The following is a 17,344-nucleotide window of genomic DNA, read 5'->3' on the forward strand; positions in this document are numbered from 1 at the left end:
TAATTAGAGGGTGTAACACAAAACGCACAAAATAGAAACTGAAACAGGGTAGTTCAAACAGGTTATATCATCCTTCCAATGAAACAACTGAAATGGGTTCTAATTGACAACATATTCATCTCCATCACAGGTCCTTTTAGGGACACTAATAAGCACTACAAGTTGAAATACTACAATTACAATAGAGACGAACTGTAATTAATAGAGAATACGTAATGTATTCAGTGCTTTGTTTCATCATCCAACCCTCACAAGAATGATACTTTCAAATATAGTTGATACTGAATATATTCATAGTGTATGTTATGACTACAAAACTTAAGTCCTTCATAAAACTGTGGAACTTATTAGCAACAGCACCAAGGAAAGCCAGAGCTGGAGAACCCCCTCCGTCTGGTCACTAGATTCCAGTGTACAGAGCCAACAGCACGGCAGTGGGTTTCAAGGATTGGTCAAAGAAAGTAAACATCAGTCAGGGTTCATTAACCCTTATCCAGATTTATTTGGAATTCAGAAAGGTTCGGATCTGAGATAGGTAATATGATGCATACTGCAGAGAGGGTCTGAGGTAGAACTGTATTCAAAATTATTATTTCTGGAGTGAGATGTGAATATTCATGATTAGTGGGACAAAGTCTATAAATAACTTCACATTATTTTGGGTCAAATTTTGCCAGTAAATTATTTCACTAGAGAATCATGGGGAAAAAATTTGGTGTTTAGAAGCTGATGGATTGCAGAACTGTGATTCTGACCAAAATTAATATGGATCAGCTAAACCAATCCCTGGGAATGAAAGAAAAAGTACTATTTCACAGCTGTGAATCCAACATATCCTATCTTTGGAAGATACTGATTATATTTACTATGATTACTTAGTAAAAAGTAAAAATAAAACAAAGGTTTATGAATTGATTCATATTTTTAATGAACTGAGGTCATACTGTTACTTAAAGTATACAGAGTACTTTTTAAATTGGATGAAATTTAAATTTCTAAATGCAGTTCCTCAGTCCCTTCCCTAAGGTCATCTAAGGACATCTCTCTTATGACACTGTAATTACACAATATGATCATAATTCAAGTGTCTATTAGGAATTCATGAGGCAGTGCTTTCAGAAACATCTTGCTGGCACCTAAAGTACACTGCCTTATCAATTTTTTAGGTAATTTCTCAAGTGAATTATAAAACAATGCTGCCATAACCTTCACACCTACCCAGGACTGGTTATGGGCAGCTCTTTGGAGAAATCAAAAGAGTAATGATCACTAACCTGCTTCCTGACCAACTCACTGAAGTGCTGGGAATCAAGAATCAGCAGTGTGTCCACACCACCTTGGGTCCCTTTAATAACTCCTTTTGACAATAATAACAATAACAAATTGATCTGAAACAATTATTTTAAAAAAACTGAGCACTGGTGGTATTAAATAGAGGTCTGATTTGGAGGAACAAAAAATACAAAAATGTGAAAATAGTATAGCTAATCAACTTTCCATCTTACGTGACTTTCTAGTTATGTGGGTTTTTTTTTAATGGACTATCACGTGATTGTTTTAGTCTGCTAAAAGAGAGCTAAGATAATGTGAGTATCACTGCAAATATGCAAATAAGCAGGCACTGATTGACTACACCTCCAAATGTGCGGTTTAGGAGATAAGTGGGCAGCAGCTAAGCATTTCTCCCTGTATCAGATGCTCTTTTTGCCTCATCAAATTTTCTGTTACTGTCAAAGCAATAAATAATTTTAGAGAAAAAGAGGACAACTGAAGCACAGACACAGAAATTAAGTTGCATTTAGCTTTTCTGTACTGACCAACTGTAAATTTTTCATAAACTGTAAATTTTAAAGTATTACGATGCAACACTCAAAATCTTACCCAAAAGGTATCATTCAGATGGCTAATAAGAATGTTTAAAGGTGCTTAACATCAGTAATCTTTAGGGAAATGCAAATCAAAACTACAGTGAGATGCCACCTCACAATTCTGAGGTTGGCTACTTACAATAAAAGAAACATAAAATAAGCATTAGTGAGAATGTGGAGAAATTGAAATTCTTGTGCACTGTTGGTGGAATGTAAAATAGTGCAGCCATAGTGGAAAACAGTATGTTGGCTCTCAAAAAATTAAAAATAGAATTGCCATAAGATCCAGTAACACTACTTTTGGGTATATACCCAAAGGAATTGAAAGCAGGATCTTGAAGAGATATCTGTACACCAACGTTCATAGTAACATTGTTCATAGTAGCTAAAATGTAGAAGCAAACCAGGCATCCATTGATGGATGAATAGATAAGCAAAGTGTAGAATACAGATAACAGTGGAATATTATTCAGCTTTAAAAAGGTAAGGGAATCTGACATATGCTAAAACTTGGATGTACCTTGAGCACATTATGCTAAATGAAATAAGCAAGTCACAAAAAGAATATTGTATGAGTTCACTTATATGAAGCACTCAGAGTAGTCAAAATCATAGAGACAGAAAGTAGACTGCAGGTTGTGAGGGGCTGGGAGAAGTGGGGAGTGGGGAATTACTGTTTACTGGGTTCAGTTTTTGAAGATGAAAACATTTATGGAGATGGGTGGTGGTGATGTTTGCACAACATTATGAATGTATTCAAGGCCACTGAACTTGGACACTTAAAAATGGTCAAGATAGCAAATTTTATGTAATGTTAACAACTTGGAAAAAAAATCATTCATCAAGGTTAATTTGCAGATGTGTGAAGAGTATATACTCTGACATGGTCCATATTTACCAATTGAGAATTAAACATTGTGAATAAAAGAATTTTACATTTTAAAACATTTAAGAAGTATCTATTTGTATTCCAAATCATAAAAATATTTTCAAATGGTTCTAGAGTGCTAACAGATTGTCAAAATGTTACAAAAAAGGTATTTATCTTTGTATCTCTGCATATCAATCATACAAAGGCAAAAATATGGAGTTGTTATGTAAGTACATAATTGACTTAAAATGGCCCATAGACACACTTTGATATATATGGTAATTTTCAATTGTGTATGTTTCTATCAGGAGGAAAAAAATAAAAACAGCAAAAAGCCCAATACTCTTACATAATAAGGTTGATTAGTTGTCTTTTAAAGCAAGAGGAAAAAAAGAGGACTCTTTTTCAAGTTTCCTTTTCTCCTCATGCTCCAAAACTTACAGATTTATTCCATTCTGAAAAGTACAACAAAAATAACTGAGTCGTATTAGGCTATGAGATTAAAAGCAGACTAGAAATAAGGATAAGCAATACGAATGCCTAAAATAGATGTCACATTTGGTGTTTTGATCAGCATTTTTGTGTGTGTGCACAGAGAGTGAAAAACATAAAAATAAATGCCCCAGCAACTTGGAAGCTGTTTTAAGGTAGCTCTCATTTGAGATGCTGAACTACCTTAAAGCTGAAAGCAAGAGGATGGGAGGGAGGTGGTTGGACAATCTTGCTCTGGTCACAGTTTCGATAATCATAATGTAGTAAACTTTGTGCTTAGCAGAATGAAATTTGAAAAAAATGGGAATCTCTACCAGGGGTTTCTGCTAGCATCTAAAATTAAGAACCAACTAGTGCTAAAGTTTCCAAAAAGCTCTACAGACACCACCATCTTAAATGTTTTAGAACTGCATTAAATATTTTGAATTTATTGCAATATTTATGAAAAACGTAAGGTAAAGAGATTTTGCAAGTTCATATCGTACACAAAGTACCTCTAATATTATCTGACAGGATTAATCCTAATCTCATGCCTGCTAGAATTGAGGGGGAAGAGAAACATAACTATGTGGTAAATTGACATTTTGAGGTAAAGAAGCTTTCAGAGTGCCTATCTCTAGTAAGCCACATTTTCCTACTCCAAATGGAAACTTTAATGTTGCCAGCCAAGCCTCATTCCCTTTCCTGATAAGCTATTTCTCAAATATGAATGTAGATTAATCCTCTTTTAATAAGCATTAACTCAAGCCTAGATAATCAGAGTATAAAAATTCCATCAAGTCTTTTAGCTGTCTTAGGGTAGTTTTGTCAAATAATTTCACCAATGGTTTAAAACGTATGCAATGAAGTGTTTGGTACCTCATAATTTGCTCACTCGTTAAATTATTTATATTTACTGAGTTGAATGAAATCTGTTATCCTCAGAAGCAATATTCATAAAATAGAAGTCATCCCTTTAAAAGTGAAAATATGTTTACTTTCATTAAAAAGATGATGACTTAAAAAAATTACGAATAGAAATACGAACAGCATGAGTTTGAAGAGTCATGTGGCCTTCGAGAAGATTATAATACAACATACAGACTCCTCATGAAAGCTGCATGGCTTTTATTCAAACATGTTGTTCATTCTTCTATTCACAAACACTGTTATACATATGATGAAACATTCACTCTCCATTCAAAAATCACCAAGTATTTCCTGTATCTTCTGCCCAAATGCCTTTGCAATTCTGTTTCACCCTGTAACAACTCAGGTAGGGAATTCTGGCCGTCAGGAACCCCGGACAGTGACAAACAGACTGTTAGTGCTCAGTGAAGATTAAAATAAATAACATTGCATGTTGCTCTGGAAAAGGATAAAATGATTTCACGTAGAATATGAGCTATAAGGATACCTTTCTCGTCCCAGCTGCCCTTCTCTGAGCCACGTGCAAACTTGTGGTGCGTGTTTGTGTCTGAAGAATTTAAATAAAGAAGAAATAGAAAAAAAGTGAATAGGAAGTTAGTGTATAACTTTGCCTTAGGGAAATCTCCATTTTCTGCTGTGTAAAGAAGCAAAACACATTCAGGCCAAATTCTCCTCTCAGATCATTTAAGTGTGTAAGTTTACATTTGATTCTTGATAGCTGCTTTTACAATCTGAGGTGTTAATCCACTAGTGTTCTATGATAAATATGTTAAATCCTCTGACACATTAAAAAAATACCAGCACCGAGAAGCATTTTTTTTTAACCTTTCTTCTGAGCAGTCAAATATAATTTTCCACGTTACGGGGACCAGCCACAGTAAAAGTCAGTATCTAATTTTTTGCCTAAATAGAGTGAATGAAAGGCATCCTGCCAGGAGTTGGAGTCTGTACCCTGCAAGGTATTTCTACATCTCCCCACTAGTTAAAATCTTCCCTTTGGTGGTTAAAATCTACCTATGGTGGTTAAGAAGACTTGGAATGAAGTAGGAAAAGAAATCGACGACATGCAATTTTGCCTGCTTGACGATTCTATTTCGGATCAGTCTAGCATTAATACAATGTATGTTTCTTCATACATATAAAACGCATCAGATGTTTAAGTATAATCAAAGCTCACACTTGGGGTTTGACATAAATGAAGGCATCTTTTGGTACAAATTAATTTAAATACTAATCCCAAAGTAGACTTTTGTTTATTTGAAAAAAAAATGATTATTGCTATCATAGATCAATAATAAAATTTTGAGATTATATAGATATTACCATCTAGTAAAAAGTGGAAATATTAGACTTTTCATTTTTGTGAGTAAAATCACATTGCTTTAATTTTACTGAGTTCAGTTTTTGGTTACTTGCTAAAGTATAAAATTCTCAGAGAAGTTTTTATGGAAACTAAAATATAAACAGAACCAGTACACATAGAATATTTTCTCTAAAATTTTCATGAAACAATTCTGGGAAAATAGTCCTGTACAGAATCTCTGTGCTCTCAAAATGGACTATTAGCTCATGCATGAAATGTCAGAAATTTAAACATATGGCCAATACATACTACACTAATCATTCCTATTTAAAATGCTCATATTCTCTAAGTTGTATAAAGACAAGAATATAAAAATTTTAAAAGGTGGAGAGTGGATTTCTATGAAGTGAAATATGTAGACAATATCACCAAGTCAAATATACAATGGTAAGTCCTGGTGGTTTGGATTTTCAGTTGCTTCTCACATAGAGTTGAACAGCAGTTGCTGGAAGGCAAATTACTAGCTGAAGGTGAAGCCATTCTGAGAGTCAGCCATCTATCAATTAAGTATAAAGGTTTAGAAAGGCTGCTCTCTGGCTTGGCCTTATTCCAAAATATTTGAAGGGCACAGCACTTCTGAGTTAGCAGTTCTTCTACAAGCAGATGGGTATCAATCACAATGAGAAATGATCATAGGAAATGTATTATTCTTGTCAAGCTCAAAGACCTACAGCTATTTTCAAATTAAATCACAGGTTTTGTAAAGAACTGCTGTTTTAAAATAAAAAAGAAGAAAAAGAAGGCTGTCTGATATAATTTTTACTAAAAACACAAGCCAACTAATTACAAGAGCTATGCTAATTCGAAGGAGTGAGTGAATGGAGAGGTATGGAGGGTAAAAGTACACCACTACAAATGTGGTATCTTAGAACTTTGCACTGACTGAAGTGACTAGCATGGTCAGCTTTTCATTATTTTCACTAAAGTCAAGCAAAGAGATTAACACAAAATAGTCCTTGAATTAAATCAGGTCTCTTATTTTTTATATGATTTACATGAGTGTGTCACAGAGATGAAATGGAACGTAGTGATTGACTACACAGGTTGATGGACTATACCTTTAGGGGGATGAAAGTAGAGGACAGGACTGCTAAACAAGAGGTTAGGTTAAAGCATCATTAACTTGCAAGACTCTGACACTCGGCAGTTACTGCCCAGCAACACGTTCCAGGAAGAATCCCTCATTGGTAGGTGACACAGCACCCAGATGACAAAGTGTAAGGGAGCAGGCGTCAGTAGCCAATGAGAAATGAGAATGGCAGAGCAATAGCAAGTCACAAAGCATGGAAGCCCCTTTTCAATGGAAACACTACATTGCTTTCTCCAGTCCTGGGAATTTATTCTAACCAGTAACTAATAAACTGTATTTTCACAAGACAGAGACAGGAGCCACAATGTGATAGTCAAATGATCATATTTAAATACTGTCAAATAACAAGCAAGACAACCAAGTGGGTGTTAATTCCTTTCATTTTACACTATTTAGACATTCTTAGAAGCTTACAAGCCTAAAAGCTACATCAGCCGATAAGCTTAATAAGCAATGAAGCCTCTGTCAAAAAATCACTTAAGACATTTATACTTCTTACAAAGTTAAAATTAGAAACAGATGACTGAATAAAATGTCTCAAAAACTGTAAAATATTTGTAGGACAATGGTAAGTTAAAATTGTTCCCTTGCAGATTCTAGAAAATGTGAAATATTGTGAGACAATTTCTTTGTATGATCATTGTTATTAGAGAAAATTCTTAAAATGCATTGCAATTTAAACTGTAATTGAGCACAGCTTCAGTTTTGAGTTCATTTTTCAATCACTGATTTGACAATTTTCTCTCTTTCTCTATACCTGGGAAGTACTTGAAAGCCACAATTTTGGACATCCTTCAAGTTCTTATTATGGGTTCTAAGAAGAAAACATTTTTGCAAACAAGTAAAACATGTAGTAGCTTCTTTTTCTGCTTCTTTTGCTTCTCCTTTTCCTTCTAAAACACTGATCGGTTACTTTGAAATAGACATCCTAGTTAAGTGACTAGCAAATTCATGCCTTGTCAGTCTCATTAATTCTGGTGAGTTTTTTTTTTTGTTTGCTTATTGGTATATTTTCCATCTGAGACACATTTCCTACTGTAAGTAATTTGTATCATAAATTATTAGAATAAAACCCTAAATATCAAATCTTTTCTTTTTTTCAGAGCATTTTAGGAATGCTCTTGCTTAAATCCACTTTTCACACATTGGTTTCCTAGCATGCAAAGTGTGTGAGTGTGTGTGTGCATGTGTGTGTGTTGAGGAAACAGTTGGGAAAAATGGCTAAGCACTTTATCAGCATGCACTCTTCTTATACTTCATTGGAGATATAAGCAAAAAGATTGGCTTATGGTCATAATGTGATACAGCAAAGAGCAATGCATTAAAGCATATTGTTTATAATTGTTTAAATCAAGCCCCAAACATCCATTCATTCACTCATTCATCATTCCATTCCATTCCTTCCCTTGTATTTTGTATATTCCTAAAGATAAGACATTTCTTTAGCTGAAAATAGCCTCTCACCAGCATAATTACTGAGTCCCTTTCTCTTCTTTCTCCGCCAGTACAACCAGATGCTAAAACCCATCAGAATTACCCAGCAGGCACCACCAATGCCAGCTATAAAGGCTGGTTGCTTCACAACATCAGTGATTTGCTCAGTTATGCTGTTATTGTTTTCAGTGATGACAACCTCATTTCGTCCCCCTGTGGAAGAAACAATAGTGTTAGTAAATATTAAGGCAAAAATAAACACAAAAATACATACCCCATGTGCCAAAGGCAGAGAACATTAGAGAGTTTCTTGAAGTAGGTAATCTTCGTTCTGTCCTGATCTTGTCACAATTTATTGATAAGCATATTTTATAAGTTTCAAAAGAATAATCAAATTATGAGTTTGAAGTGTGATTCAGAACGTTGCTCCTGTGTGTTTTGTTTTGCTGTGGACAGATTCAGAATCACTTCTTGATTTACCACCTCACAAATCAGTACTAAAACAAGGGCTGTGAGCTGAAATAACAGTAACTCTTCTTTAGCTATGTCAAACATTTTGTAATATAATTCTCATGAAGGAAAAGCATCTACAACATATAACACAAGGTATTTGCAAATTACCTTTCCCTTTAGCACTGCCTGAATGCAAATGTTAATGATCCACAAAAATATTGCCCTTAATATTCTACCAGAGAATTTATTTTGATCAAACATTCTTTAATTTTCTGGATGGTATTAAAATACTATATAAAACTATAATAATTATGTAAACATCTTTTTATAGATATTAATATCTATAGTTCAAATGTCACCAAAAGATAAAACTCGTATATATCCTTAAAGAATTCGAAACTAATTTGAAAACCCAAGTGGATGTTGGATCCAAACAAGTTAAAATTAGTTCTAAGGTCTATATAACAAAAACATACATTTAAATGTGGAGTAAGATTAGTCTAGAAGTAGTCATGTTTTTGACAATTTAGACTTAAGAGACAATAAAGAAAGTCTCAATCCACATTTTTTAACAGGTTTAAAACTCATGGAATCATACCATTGAAGAGCAAGGATTTAGATGTTTATTTAACAGATTAATAAATTCACACACGGAGAATTAAGTGATTTCTTACATCAACATCATGATGAGTTAGTGGCTAGTCCAAGACTTAAAAAATAAATTGTAAGCAAAATATAAATGGCAAATTTTAGCATATCACATCAAAGGAATGTGTGACTTTCATTGTATTAGTTATGGTACTGTAATAGATTAGAAAGAGCAAGGCTTTGAAGTTCCACATTTGCATATCATCTCTGCCACTTACTAGCTAAGTAAGCAGTGAGCTTATGTAGGACACTTAATCTTTTTAAATCCCTGTTTCTGTTAGTTGGCAACAGTACTATTTCATACATTTGGGAAGGTTAATTGAGATGATGTATGTAAAGCAGTTAATAGGAAACCAGGAATTTGTGACTCAAAAGTATGGCCCACTTAAGGCTAGGAGTTACTTTAAGAGCCACTCAGTAATTCCAGGAATATAAGTTATAAATTACCTAGATAAGTGAGTCCTACAAACAACAGGTGTCTTGTTTACCATGGTTTCTCCATTTTCCAAGGCAGAAAGTTAGCCTATATTTCCTAGCCTCCCTTGTAGCTGAGTGCAACAAAGTGACTGGATATTGGCCAAGGGTGGGCAGGCAGATGCATACTACCTCCGGACCTGACCCATACGCCGCCGTGACAGGACATCACACTCTCTCTTTCCTAAATGTTGGGTAGAAACTAGGTATCTGTTGGAGAATGCTGATCCACTAAGAGATGGTAGATCTATTGACTGGAAGGATCCAACTTCCCTAAAAACTTTATGGAGTAGAAACCCTGGCCTCCATTTCTGCTGACCCATTTTAGACTGAGCTATGAACAAAAAGGAAACATTTAAGCCAATCAGAATGCCCGCTTGTTTGTTACAGCTGCTGGTATTTTTTATACATATTAATATTCCTTTCCTGAAATGTCTTCCGTGTTAAATATCAGATTTAAAAACTACCATCACCTGTGTAGTAAACCTGATTCGTTTTCCTAACCTATCTGTTCTTATTATACATATAAACATACTATTATTATTACACATATGAACAAAGTCAAAAACGTATTTACAATGAACTCATATTTTCAATATGAGACATACACATATCTGGTGACTGTCCTAAATACTAGTAGTTACTAAAAAGAAAACACCTTATAGCACAAAGAAAAGGAAATCTGTCTGTGCAAAAGGTGTATAAAATTCATATTTAACATAGTGGAATATTTATGAAACCCAAGATGTATTACTATTTCTTATGCTGCTAGTATTTTTAAAACAATGTTGTCATTTGGACTAATTAAAGCACAGACAAGGGATGTGTGTGACCTGTAACGCACCACTGTTCTTACAGACAAAAAAACATAATGAAATATAATGTCTTCCTCCCATTGGAGAGTAACGAAGAACAAAACTAATTTGTTGGAATAAAAATTAATTAGACACATCAGATTCGATTGTACCTATTACTGTGAAAGTTTGCAGCTGTTTCACGTATTACCAACTATGTAAGGTAAGTGTGAACTGGCCACATGATTAAAGAAACAATAGGTATGTTATTAAGCAAAGTTACTGAGAATTTTAAGTCAACGTATGTTTGTTGTATGACTTGCTGTTTGATGCTTACATACGTAAATGTATTTGGTTGCATTTATGCATGTGTGTAATTGCAGCAATAAAGAATTACGGACATTTTGATGGAAAAGTTACCTTATCAGTGGAAACTGCAGACAAAAGAATACTACTACTTTTAAGCCTGTGTAAGGCTGTTTATGATGTTTATACAATATTTTAATGAATGGTCCCTTAATGTAACTTTCTGGAATAAAAACTAAACTGAGAAGGAATAGATGAAACAGTACATGGTCTGGCATAAGACAAATCTAAAATTATCAGCCATAAATTACATCAAATGCCAATACATGATTTAATTAAAGCAAAAGGAAATGAGGGAGAGCTTGAGTCACTTCAAGTGCTGTTTCCAGGACTGAACAGACAACAGGGAAAGAATAAAGTGAAAGAGAAGAGGAGATCAGCAATCACTAAATCAATTTTCAACTAGGAAAAACAGTTGTGTAGTAAGGTTATCAGACAAGATGTTAAGGTAGATATGCAGGCGTAATTAAAGAAACAATTAAAGGCTTCTTCAGTACAGCAGTAGACATTAAAAAGAAATAAATCTCTCGAGGACAAACAGACTTTTCCAGGATGAACTGTGCTTATGTGTACATGTGTGTTTATTTCAAGTGGTACCGTTCGACTTGTTTTTGATTATGTCTTGGACATTGTGTATTTGAATGACATGAATAGGAGATAGAAATATTACTTATTGGATTATTTTTTATTTCATAGAAAAATCTGAAAAGTTGTATGATATATAAACAAATTAAAAGGCATTCGTATCCATGTCAACACTTAGTCTTTCTAAAATGATACAAGAGGTAAGCAAAACTTTCCATTTGATTTAAAATAGTCTAAGTTAAATTTTTAATTATTTTAAGTTACCATATGACTGCTCATTTCTTAACTGTCATGATATGAGCTTAGGGAAATGGTATTCTTGCAATTTTTTTACTTGCCTCCAAATGCAATCAATCCCCCAAATATTGTGAGGTGGTCACTACCAATCAAAACCAATACTACAACTGAAACCAAAACAAACCAAGTTTCCCATGTTTGAGAGTTGTATTTATTGCCTAAGATAATAGAAATGAAAAAGGAAACATGAAAGGGAAGTATAAATATTTGGTAATCTTACTGATCTTTGATTTAGAAAAATTATATTCAGTCAATCTATTTCATACATACGCTAGAGAGACAGTGGGGGAAAAAGCTGTATTTACCTTTCTAGGAGTTCTCATAGAAAACTATACCTTTTAAACATTTTTCATTTATAGGTTTTTTTAAGTGAAAAATTAATGGCTTATTTCTAAATAGCATAAATGTTCTAAATATTATTTAGAAAATATATAGAAATAAGAATAAGTATATATATATATATATATACACACATATATATACACTCATTCTTATGATATAATATATATGAGATATATATATCAGTTAAATCCTTTTGGGTGTACTTGTATTTCTTTCTTATTCTAATTTATTTTAGAAAATCTCAGAAGGGCAAGATTGTAGGTTTCCCTCAGGTTAAAAATTAATTCAGTCTGTATGACTAATTAAGAAAGGGAAGGCAATTTAAAGAAAAGTTAATACTATAACTTTTTTAATGCTTTTAATATGTAAAACAAAGAATACTTGGAGAGTCCAAATATTGTTAACATTAAGACTGAGTGTTAACTCATTTCAAATACAGTAAATAATTTGCAGTAAGAGACAATTTCCCAGAAATTGGCAGTAGGCTCTGTGTGCATCATTTCAGAAAATAAACAGAAAAGAATGGGAATGGCACATTTGCTTGTATCAAACTCTGGACACGAATTTTTAGAATATGTAAACTCTAGGAAGAATATTTAAAAAAATAAAGACACTGACAAACAAATAAAAGCAGGCAGAACTAAAGGGATTTGCCTCTTGAAGAACAAAACCACACAAGAAAGGAAATCTGCATTTATGAGGCTTTCTCTCCCCTTAGAGAGCTCACTCCATGTAGTGCTAGGGACCTAGAACCCAAGAGAACATTTCAATCTCATTGATAGGAGATGTCAGAGGATAGCGTTCAGAGCTGCCAGGGTGACTAAAAATTAAAGGAGAAACTTGCGAAACTGGGAGCTACCAGAGAGTGATGCTCTCAAATCTGTGTATAAATTCTTCCTCAATCCTAGGGTTAACCCTGAAACGTGAAAGCAGAAAGAAGATTTCAAGGATCTGGTAAAAATCAAAAGGTAAAAGGCTGAAAGAGCTGAACAGATTTTTCAGCTGATGTCTACTGCAGAGAAGTCTGTGTCCGAAGTTTAAATTCCATGACTAGATAAACATATTAAGCTTTTCACTGAAAGTTCAGGAGTGTCATGTCTTAGGAGTAAAGATCAAATGAGGTTTTATCTTAAGAATAAGGTCGAAACATAAACAGTCCTCAAGAACAAAAACCAACACTTTTTGGAAGATCACAAATTTGTATAGTAAGTCATGTACAACGTCCAGTATATGGTACAAAATTACCAGGCATGCAAAAACAAGCAGAACAATAACCATGACAACAAGAACAATGAGGAAGAAATGACCCAAGATCAAGAGGAAAAGTAATCAATAGAAATAGACCATGAGATGACACAGATGTTGTAATTAGGAGAAAAAGACTTTAAAGCAGCTATTATGATATGTTCATGAACTTAAATTAATAGAGTCATAGTGAATGAACAAAAGGAAAATTCCAGAGGGAAATGGAAAATGTAAAAGAAAATAAATGGGAATTCTAGAACAGAAGATGTATTATATGGACTGGGTAATTCACGGGATACTTCCACTTCTGCCCATGAAGAAATAACAGGAAGGAGACATGTGATCCCATCATAAACAAGCAAAAAACTAGGCAAAATATGTGAAACAAAGCAGGACTATGAGAAAAGGAAATGAACAAGGGGAATCTTATTATATTCAAAGTTTTCAATCTGGAGACAATTTGTAAAATGTGATGTACTGAAAGGGAATCCAAACATGGCTGAACAGCATTCCTGAGTTAAAGAGATAGAGGAACTCAGGGATACTGAAGGGGTTGGATGAAACAAAATATCAGATAAAGATGAGTTACATAAAATATTTTTTCTTAGTTTTAATTTATCTGAAAGATATCTGATTGTTTAAAGTAATACTTTAATGTCTGCATATTGGGTTTTTACTGAAACCCAACTCTATTTATGAGTATAAATAAAAAGTATAACAATAGCAAAAAGATTGAATGGAAGGCAAATGAAACTATCTATTCTAAGATTCTTTTTTTACAGGCTAATCCTAGAGTAATCATTACAAAAAAGAAGTATACTTAATAATACGATAGTGAACATAAAAATACAATACAGAACACTATTTAATTCATCCAAAGGAAGTCAGGAAATTAGGAAAGTAGGAATATAAGCAGGTAAAAAAATACACAGAAGAAAAGGTAATTCTAAGCCCATCAATAATCACATTAAAAATAATAAACACTTCAATTAAAAGACAAAGACTGTCACAATTCAAACATAATTTTGTAGAAACTGACAAGCTGATTTGAAAAGTACACGGAAAAGCAAAAGGTCTGGAATAGTCAAAACAATTTTGCAGAAGAAAATGATGAAGTACTCAACATTACCTGTTTTCAAGACTTTTTATAAGTTATAGTAATCAAGACAGTCTGGTTTGGCATATGGATAGACAAGTAACTAGTGGAACAACATAAGGAACTGAGGAATGGATCCACACATATATAGTTTATTGGGGAAAGGAACATTTTTTTTCAATGAATGATGCCTATGCATTTTGACATACATGTGGAAATAAGTAAGCCTCAACCCTCAAACCACATGCAATTACTTTGAGATAAATTATAGACCTAACCATAAAACCTAGAATTATGAAGCTTCTGGAAGAAAATATCTTTGCTATCCAGAAGTGGTAGGACAGTTTCTTAGAAAGTACTAAACATGAAAGAAAAATTTGACAAATTGTAGATCACTTAAATTTAAAACTTCTGTTCACCAAAAGACACTATTAAGAAAATGAATAGGAAAGATAGAGATTAGAAAAAAATATTTGCAATACAATGTATGACAGAGAATTTACATCAAAAATGTACAAATGACTCCTCTTAATCAGTAACAAGAGACAAAGATACCATTTTGAAAAAAGCAAAGACTTGGAAATTCACAAAAGAAAGTATGTGAATGGTCAATAAGCACATGCAAAGTTGCTCAGTATCATTAGTTAGCAAAGAAAAATTGAAGTTAAAGCAATAATGAGGTATTCTTACACTCACTGGAATGGCTAAAATTACAGATAGCAACATCAAATGTTACAGTGTAGAAAAATTGCAAGTCATATTCTTTCCTAGTGAAAATATAAAATTATACAATTTGAAAAAAATAGCATTGCTTATAAAGTCAAACTACATTAGCGCTATTACTCAGAAATTCCACTTCTAGGTATTTCTTCAAAAGAAATAAAAACATATGTCCTCAAAAAAAAATTCTCTCAAGGAAAAAGCAGAGACAAAAATATGATACATTCACACAAATGAATACTGTTCAGAAATAAAACATACAAATTGCATAATACATATATGGGTGAATCTCAAAAACATTATGTCTAGTGAAAGAAGCCAGACACAAAATACTAATATTCTACATGATTCCATATATATTTTTTTTCACGAAGTGTCAAACATAATTAACAGTGATAGGAAATAATTTTCTGTAACGATGATAGTAGATTTAACAGAGATTTCTTCTTTGGGATAGTGTATTTGGATTACAAAGTTTCTTTTGGCCTGTTTCTGGTTAATTTTTGACATTTTCCTGGCTAAGAGGAAGCATATAGATTTGAAACATCATGTGCTTTCTTTAGTAACTGCCTCATTTCCTATTATATTTCAATGGCATCAAAATTACATGAAACTATTGATTAAAAATAATTTTCAAACCAACTTTCAGCATTTAAATTCTTAATGACTACTATGACTTTAAGAAGTTGGTGGAAATTTTAAGACCACGAGCAATTGCTAAACATTTTTTGTTAGAAACTCTAGTTAGCCTATTTGCCTATGTGATATATACATCTTAGCACTCATTCCCACCTATCCACTGTTGGGATGCAGATTCAAAAAAACAATCTACCTTGTTACCAGTTGACTGACTCTAAAGCATAGACCATAGAGATTGGTACTCACCAATTATTATCGGCTGGGGCTCACTCTTTACTCCAACTCCTGCACTGGTACTAGCTGCAACCTCTACCCGGTACTGAATACCCGGGAATAATCCACCAATTATTACGGATCGAATGGCTGCATCTACAGTTTTGTTGATGTGGAATCGCGTTTCATTCCCCAGACACCAGATCTATACAAACGTAAAATGAGTAACAAAAGAATATAAAATTATCCTTTCTGGTAATTAGGTCATTATAATTGATTAAATTTTTTAGTAGTGAACAATCTATTTTCTAGGCTTATTGAAGTATTTGTAAATGACACTTTCTAAGACTTAATTTCTACCATTTATATATAATATAATGTATAGATATAGATATGTGTGTGTATTTGTGTATTAAAGGAAGAACAATAAGAAGCTAAAACTATGCAGTGTTCCTTTATATTTTACAATCAACACTAAATATTCATAGTACAATGATTCCCTTAACATCTCTGCTAAGTCTGGAAAGTGGTCCTTGGTTGCACACAGCATTCAGGTATAGATTAAAATACATAAAATTCCACTGCTTAATTTACTTATCAAGATTTATTATGCATATAATCTATTAAAAATATGGTGATTATGAACTTAGTATCCAAAGTATACAGATGCACATCTAAGTAATTTATATTTCATTTAGGAACATATTAACTTACATATAAGTAGTTAACAAGATTAATTGACTTAAGTTACAGGTATTGACTAAGACGAAATTAAAGGCAATATTTACATTGACAGTAATAAATCTTAATATTGATCAAAACATATCTATACACATACACATGCATGAGAACAAAGTGGTGAGAAGTCTTTAAACACTAATGTGAGGAATGCTAGGCTTTTACTTCAAATAAGACTCATATTTTAAGTTATACTTTCTTCTGGGATATGGAAATCTCTTGCTGTAAAATGTGTTATAAAAATTCTACTGTGTATACTTGTATAGTATTATACCGTATTTGCAGTCTACATGGGGACACATAAGTAGGAACACACAAGATTTGTTTCTGAAACAGGTTAAGTTCCTAAAATTTTTTCTTGAAAATAACAGTTTTGAATTGTAGATTTCTTTTATTTAGTTTATGAAGCTTAAGTTTCTAATGAAGGAATATTTAGCCCTCACAAAATATACACATTTTTAATAAGTGTATAAATCTCGTATGACTAAGAAATTTACAACTTACAAAAAAATTACCATGTTGTAAAAAGATCAGTATTTAAATAAATGGAAGTTCAGGGTATGTAATCCTAAATGACACAAAAGTAAAATCCTAACCTCATTAAAACACACACACCCCAGGGTAGATAACTTTTTTGCTTTTAGAACAACGTATCCTAACACTTATAAAATTTCAGAACATGTATAATTATGCTATTATAAATGCAC

General features: G+C 33.0%; 1 protein-coding gene across 19 annotated transcripts in view; it reads right to left on the reverse strand.

Annotated features, from left to right (window-relative positions):
• Positions 1-17,344, reverse strand: part of ROBO2 (roundabout guidance receptor 2) — a 1,146,283-nt gene that overhangs the window by 47,765 nt on the left and 1,081,174 nt on the right. For all 19 annotated transcript variants that reach the window (XM_072967648.1, XM_072967644.1, XM_072967640.1 and 16 more), the window contains 2 exons: positions 15,933-16,104; positions 8,058-8,240 (listed from right to left, as the gene is read on the reverse strand). In XM_072967648.1, the coding sequence (XP_072823749.1) occupies positions 8,058-8,240; positions 15,933-16,104 (355 nt within the window). The remainder of the gene's footprint in view (positions 1-8,057; positions 8,241-15,932; positions 16,105-17,344) is intronic.

This window comes from Vicugna pacos, chromosome 1, assembly GCF_048564905.1.
Source record: "Vicugna pacos chromosome 1, VicPac4, whole genome shotgun sequence".
NCBI classification, from domain to species: domain Eukaryota; kingdom Metazoa; phylum Chordata; class Mammalia; order Artiodactyla; family Camelidae; genus Vicugna; species Vicugna pacos.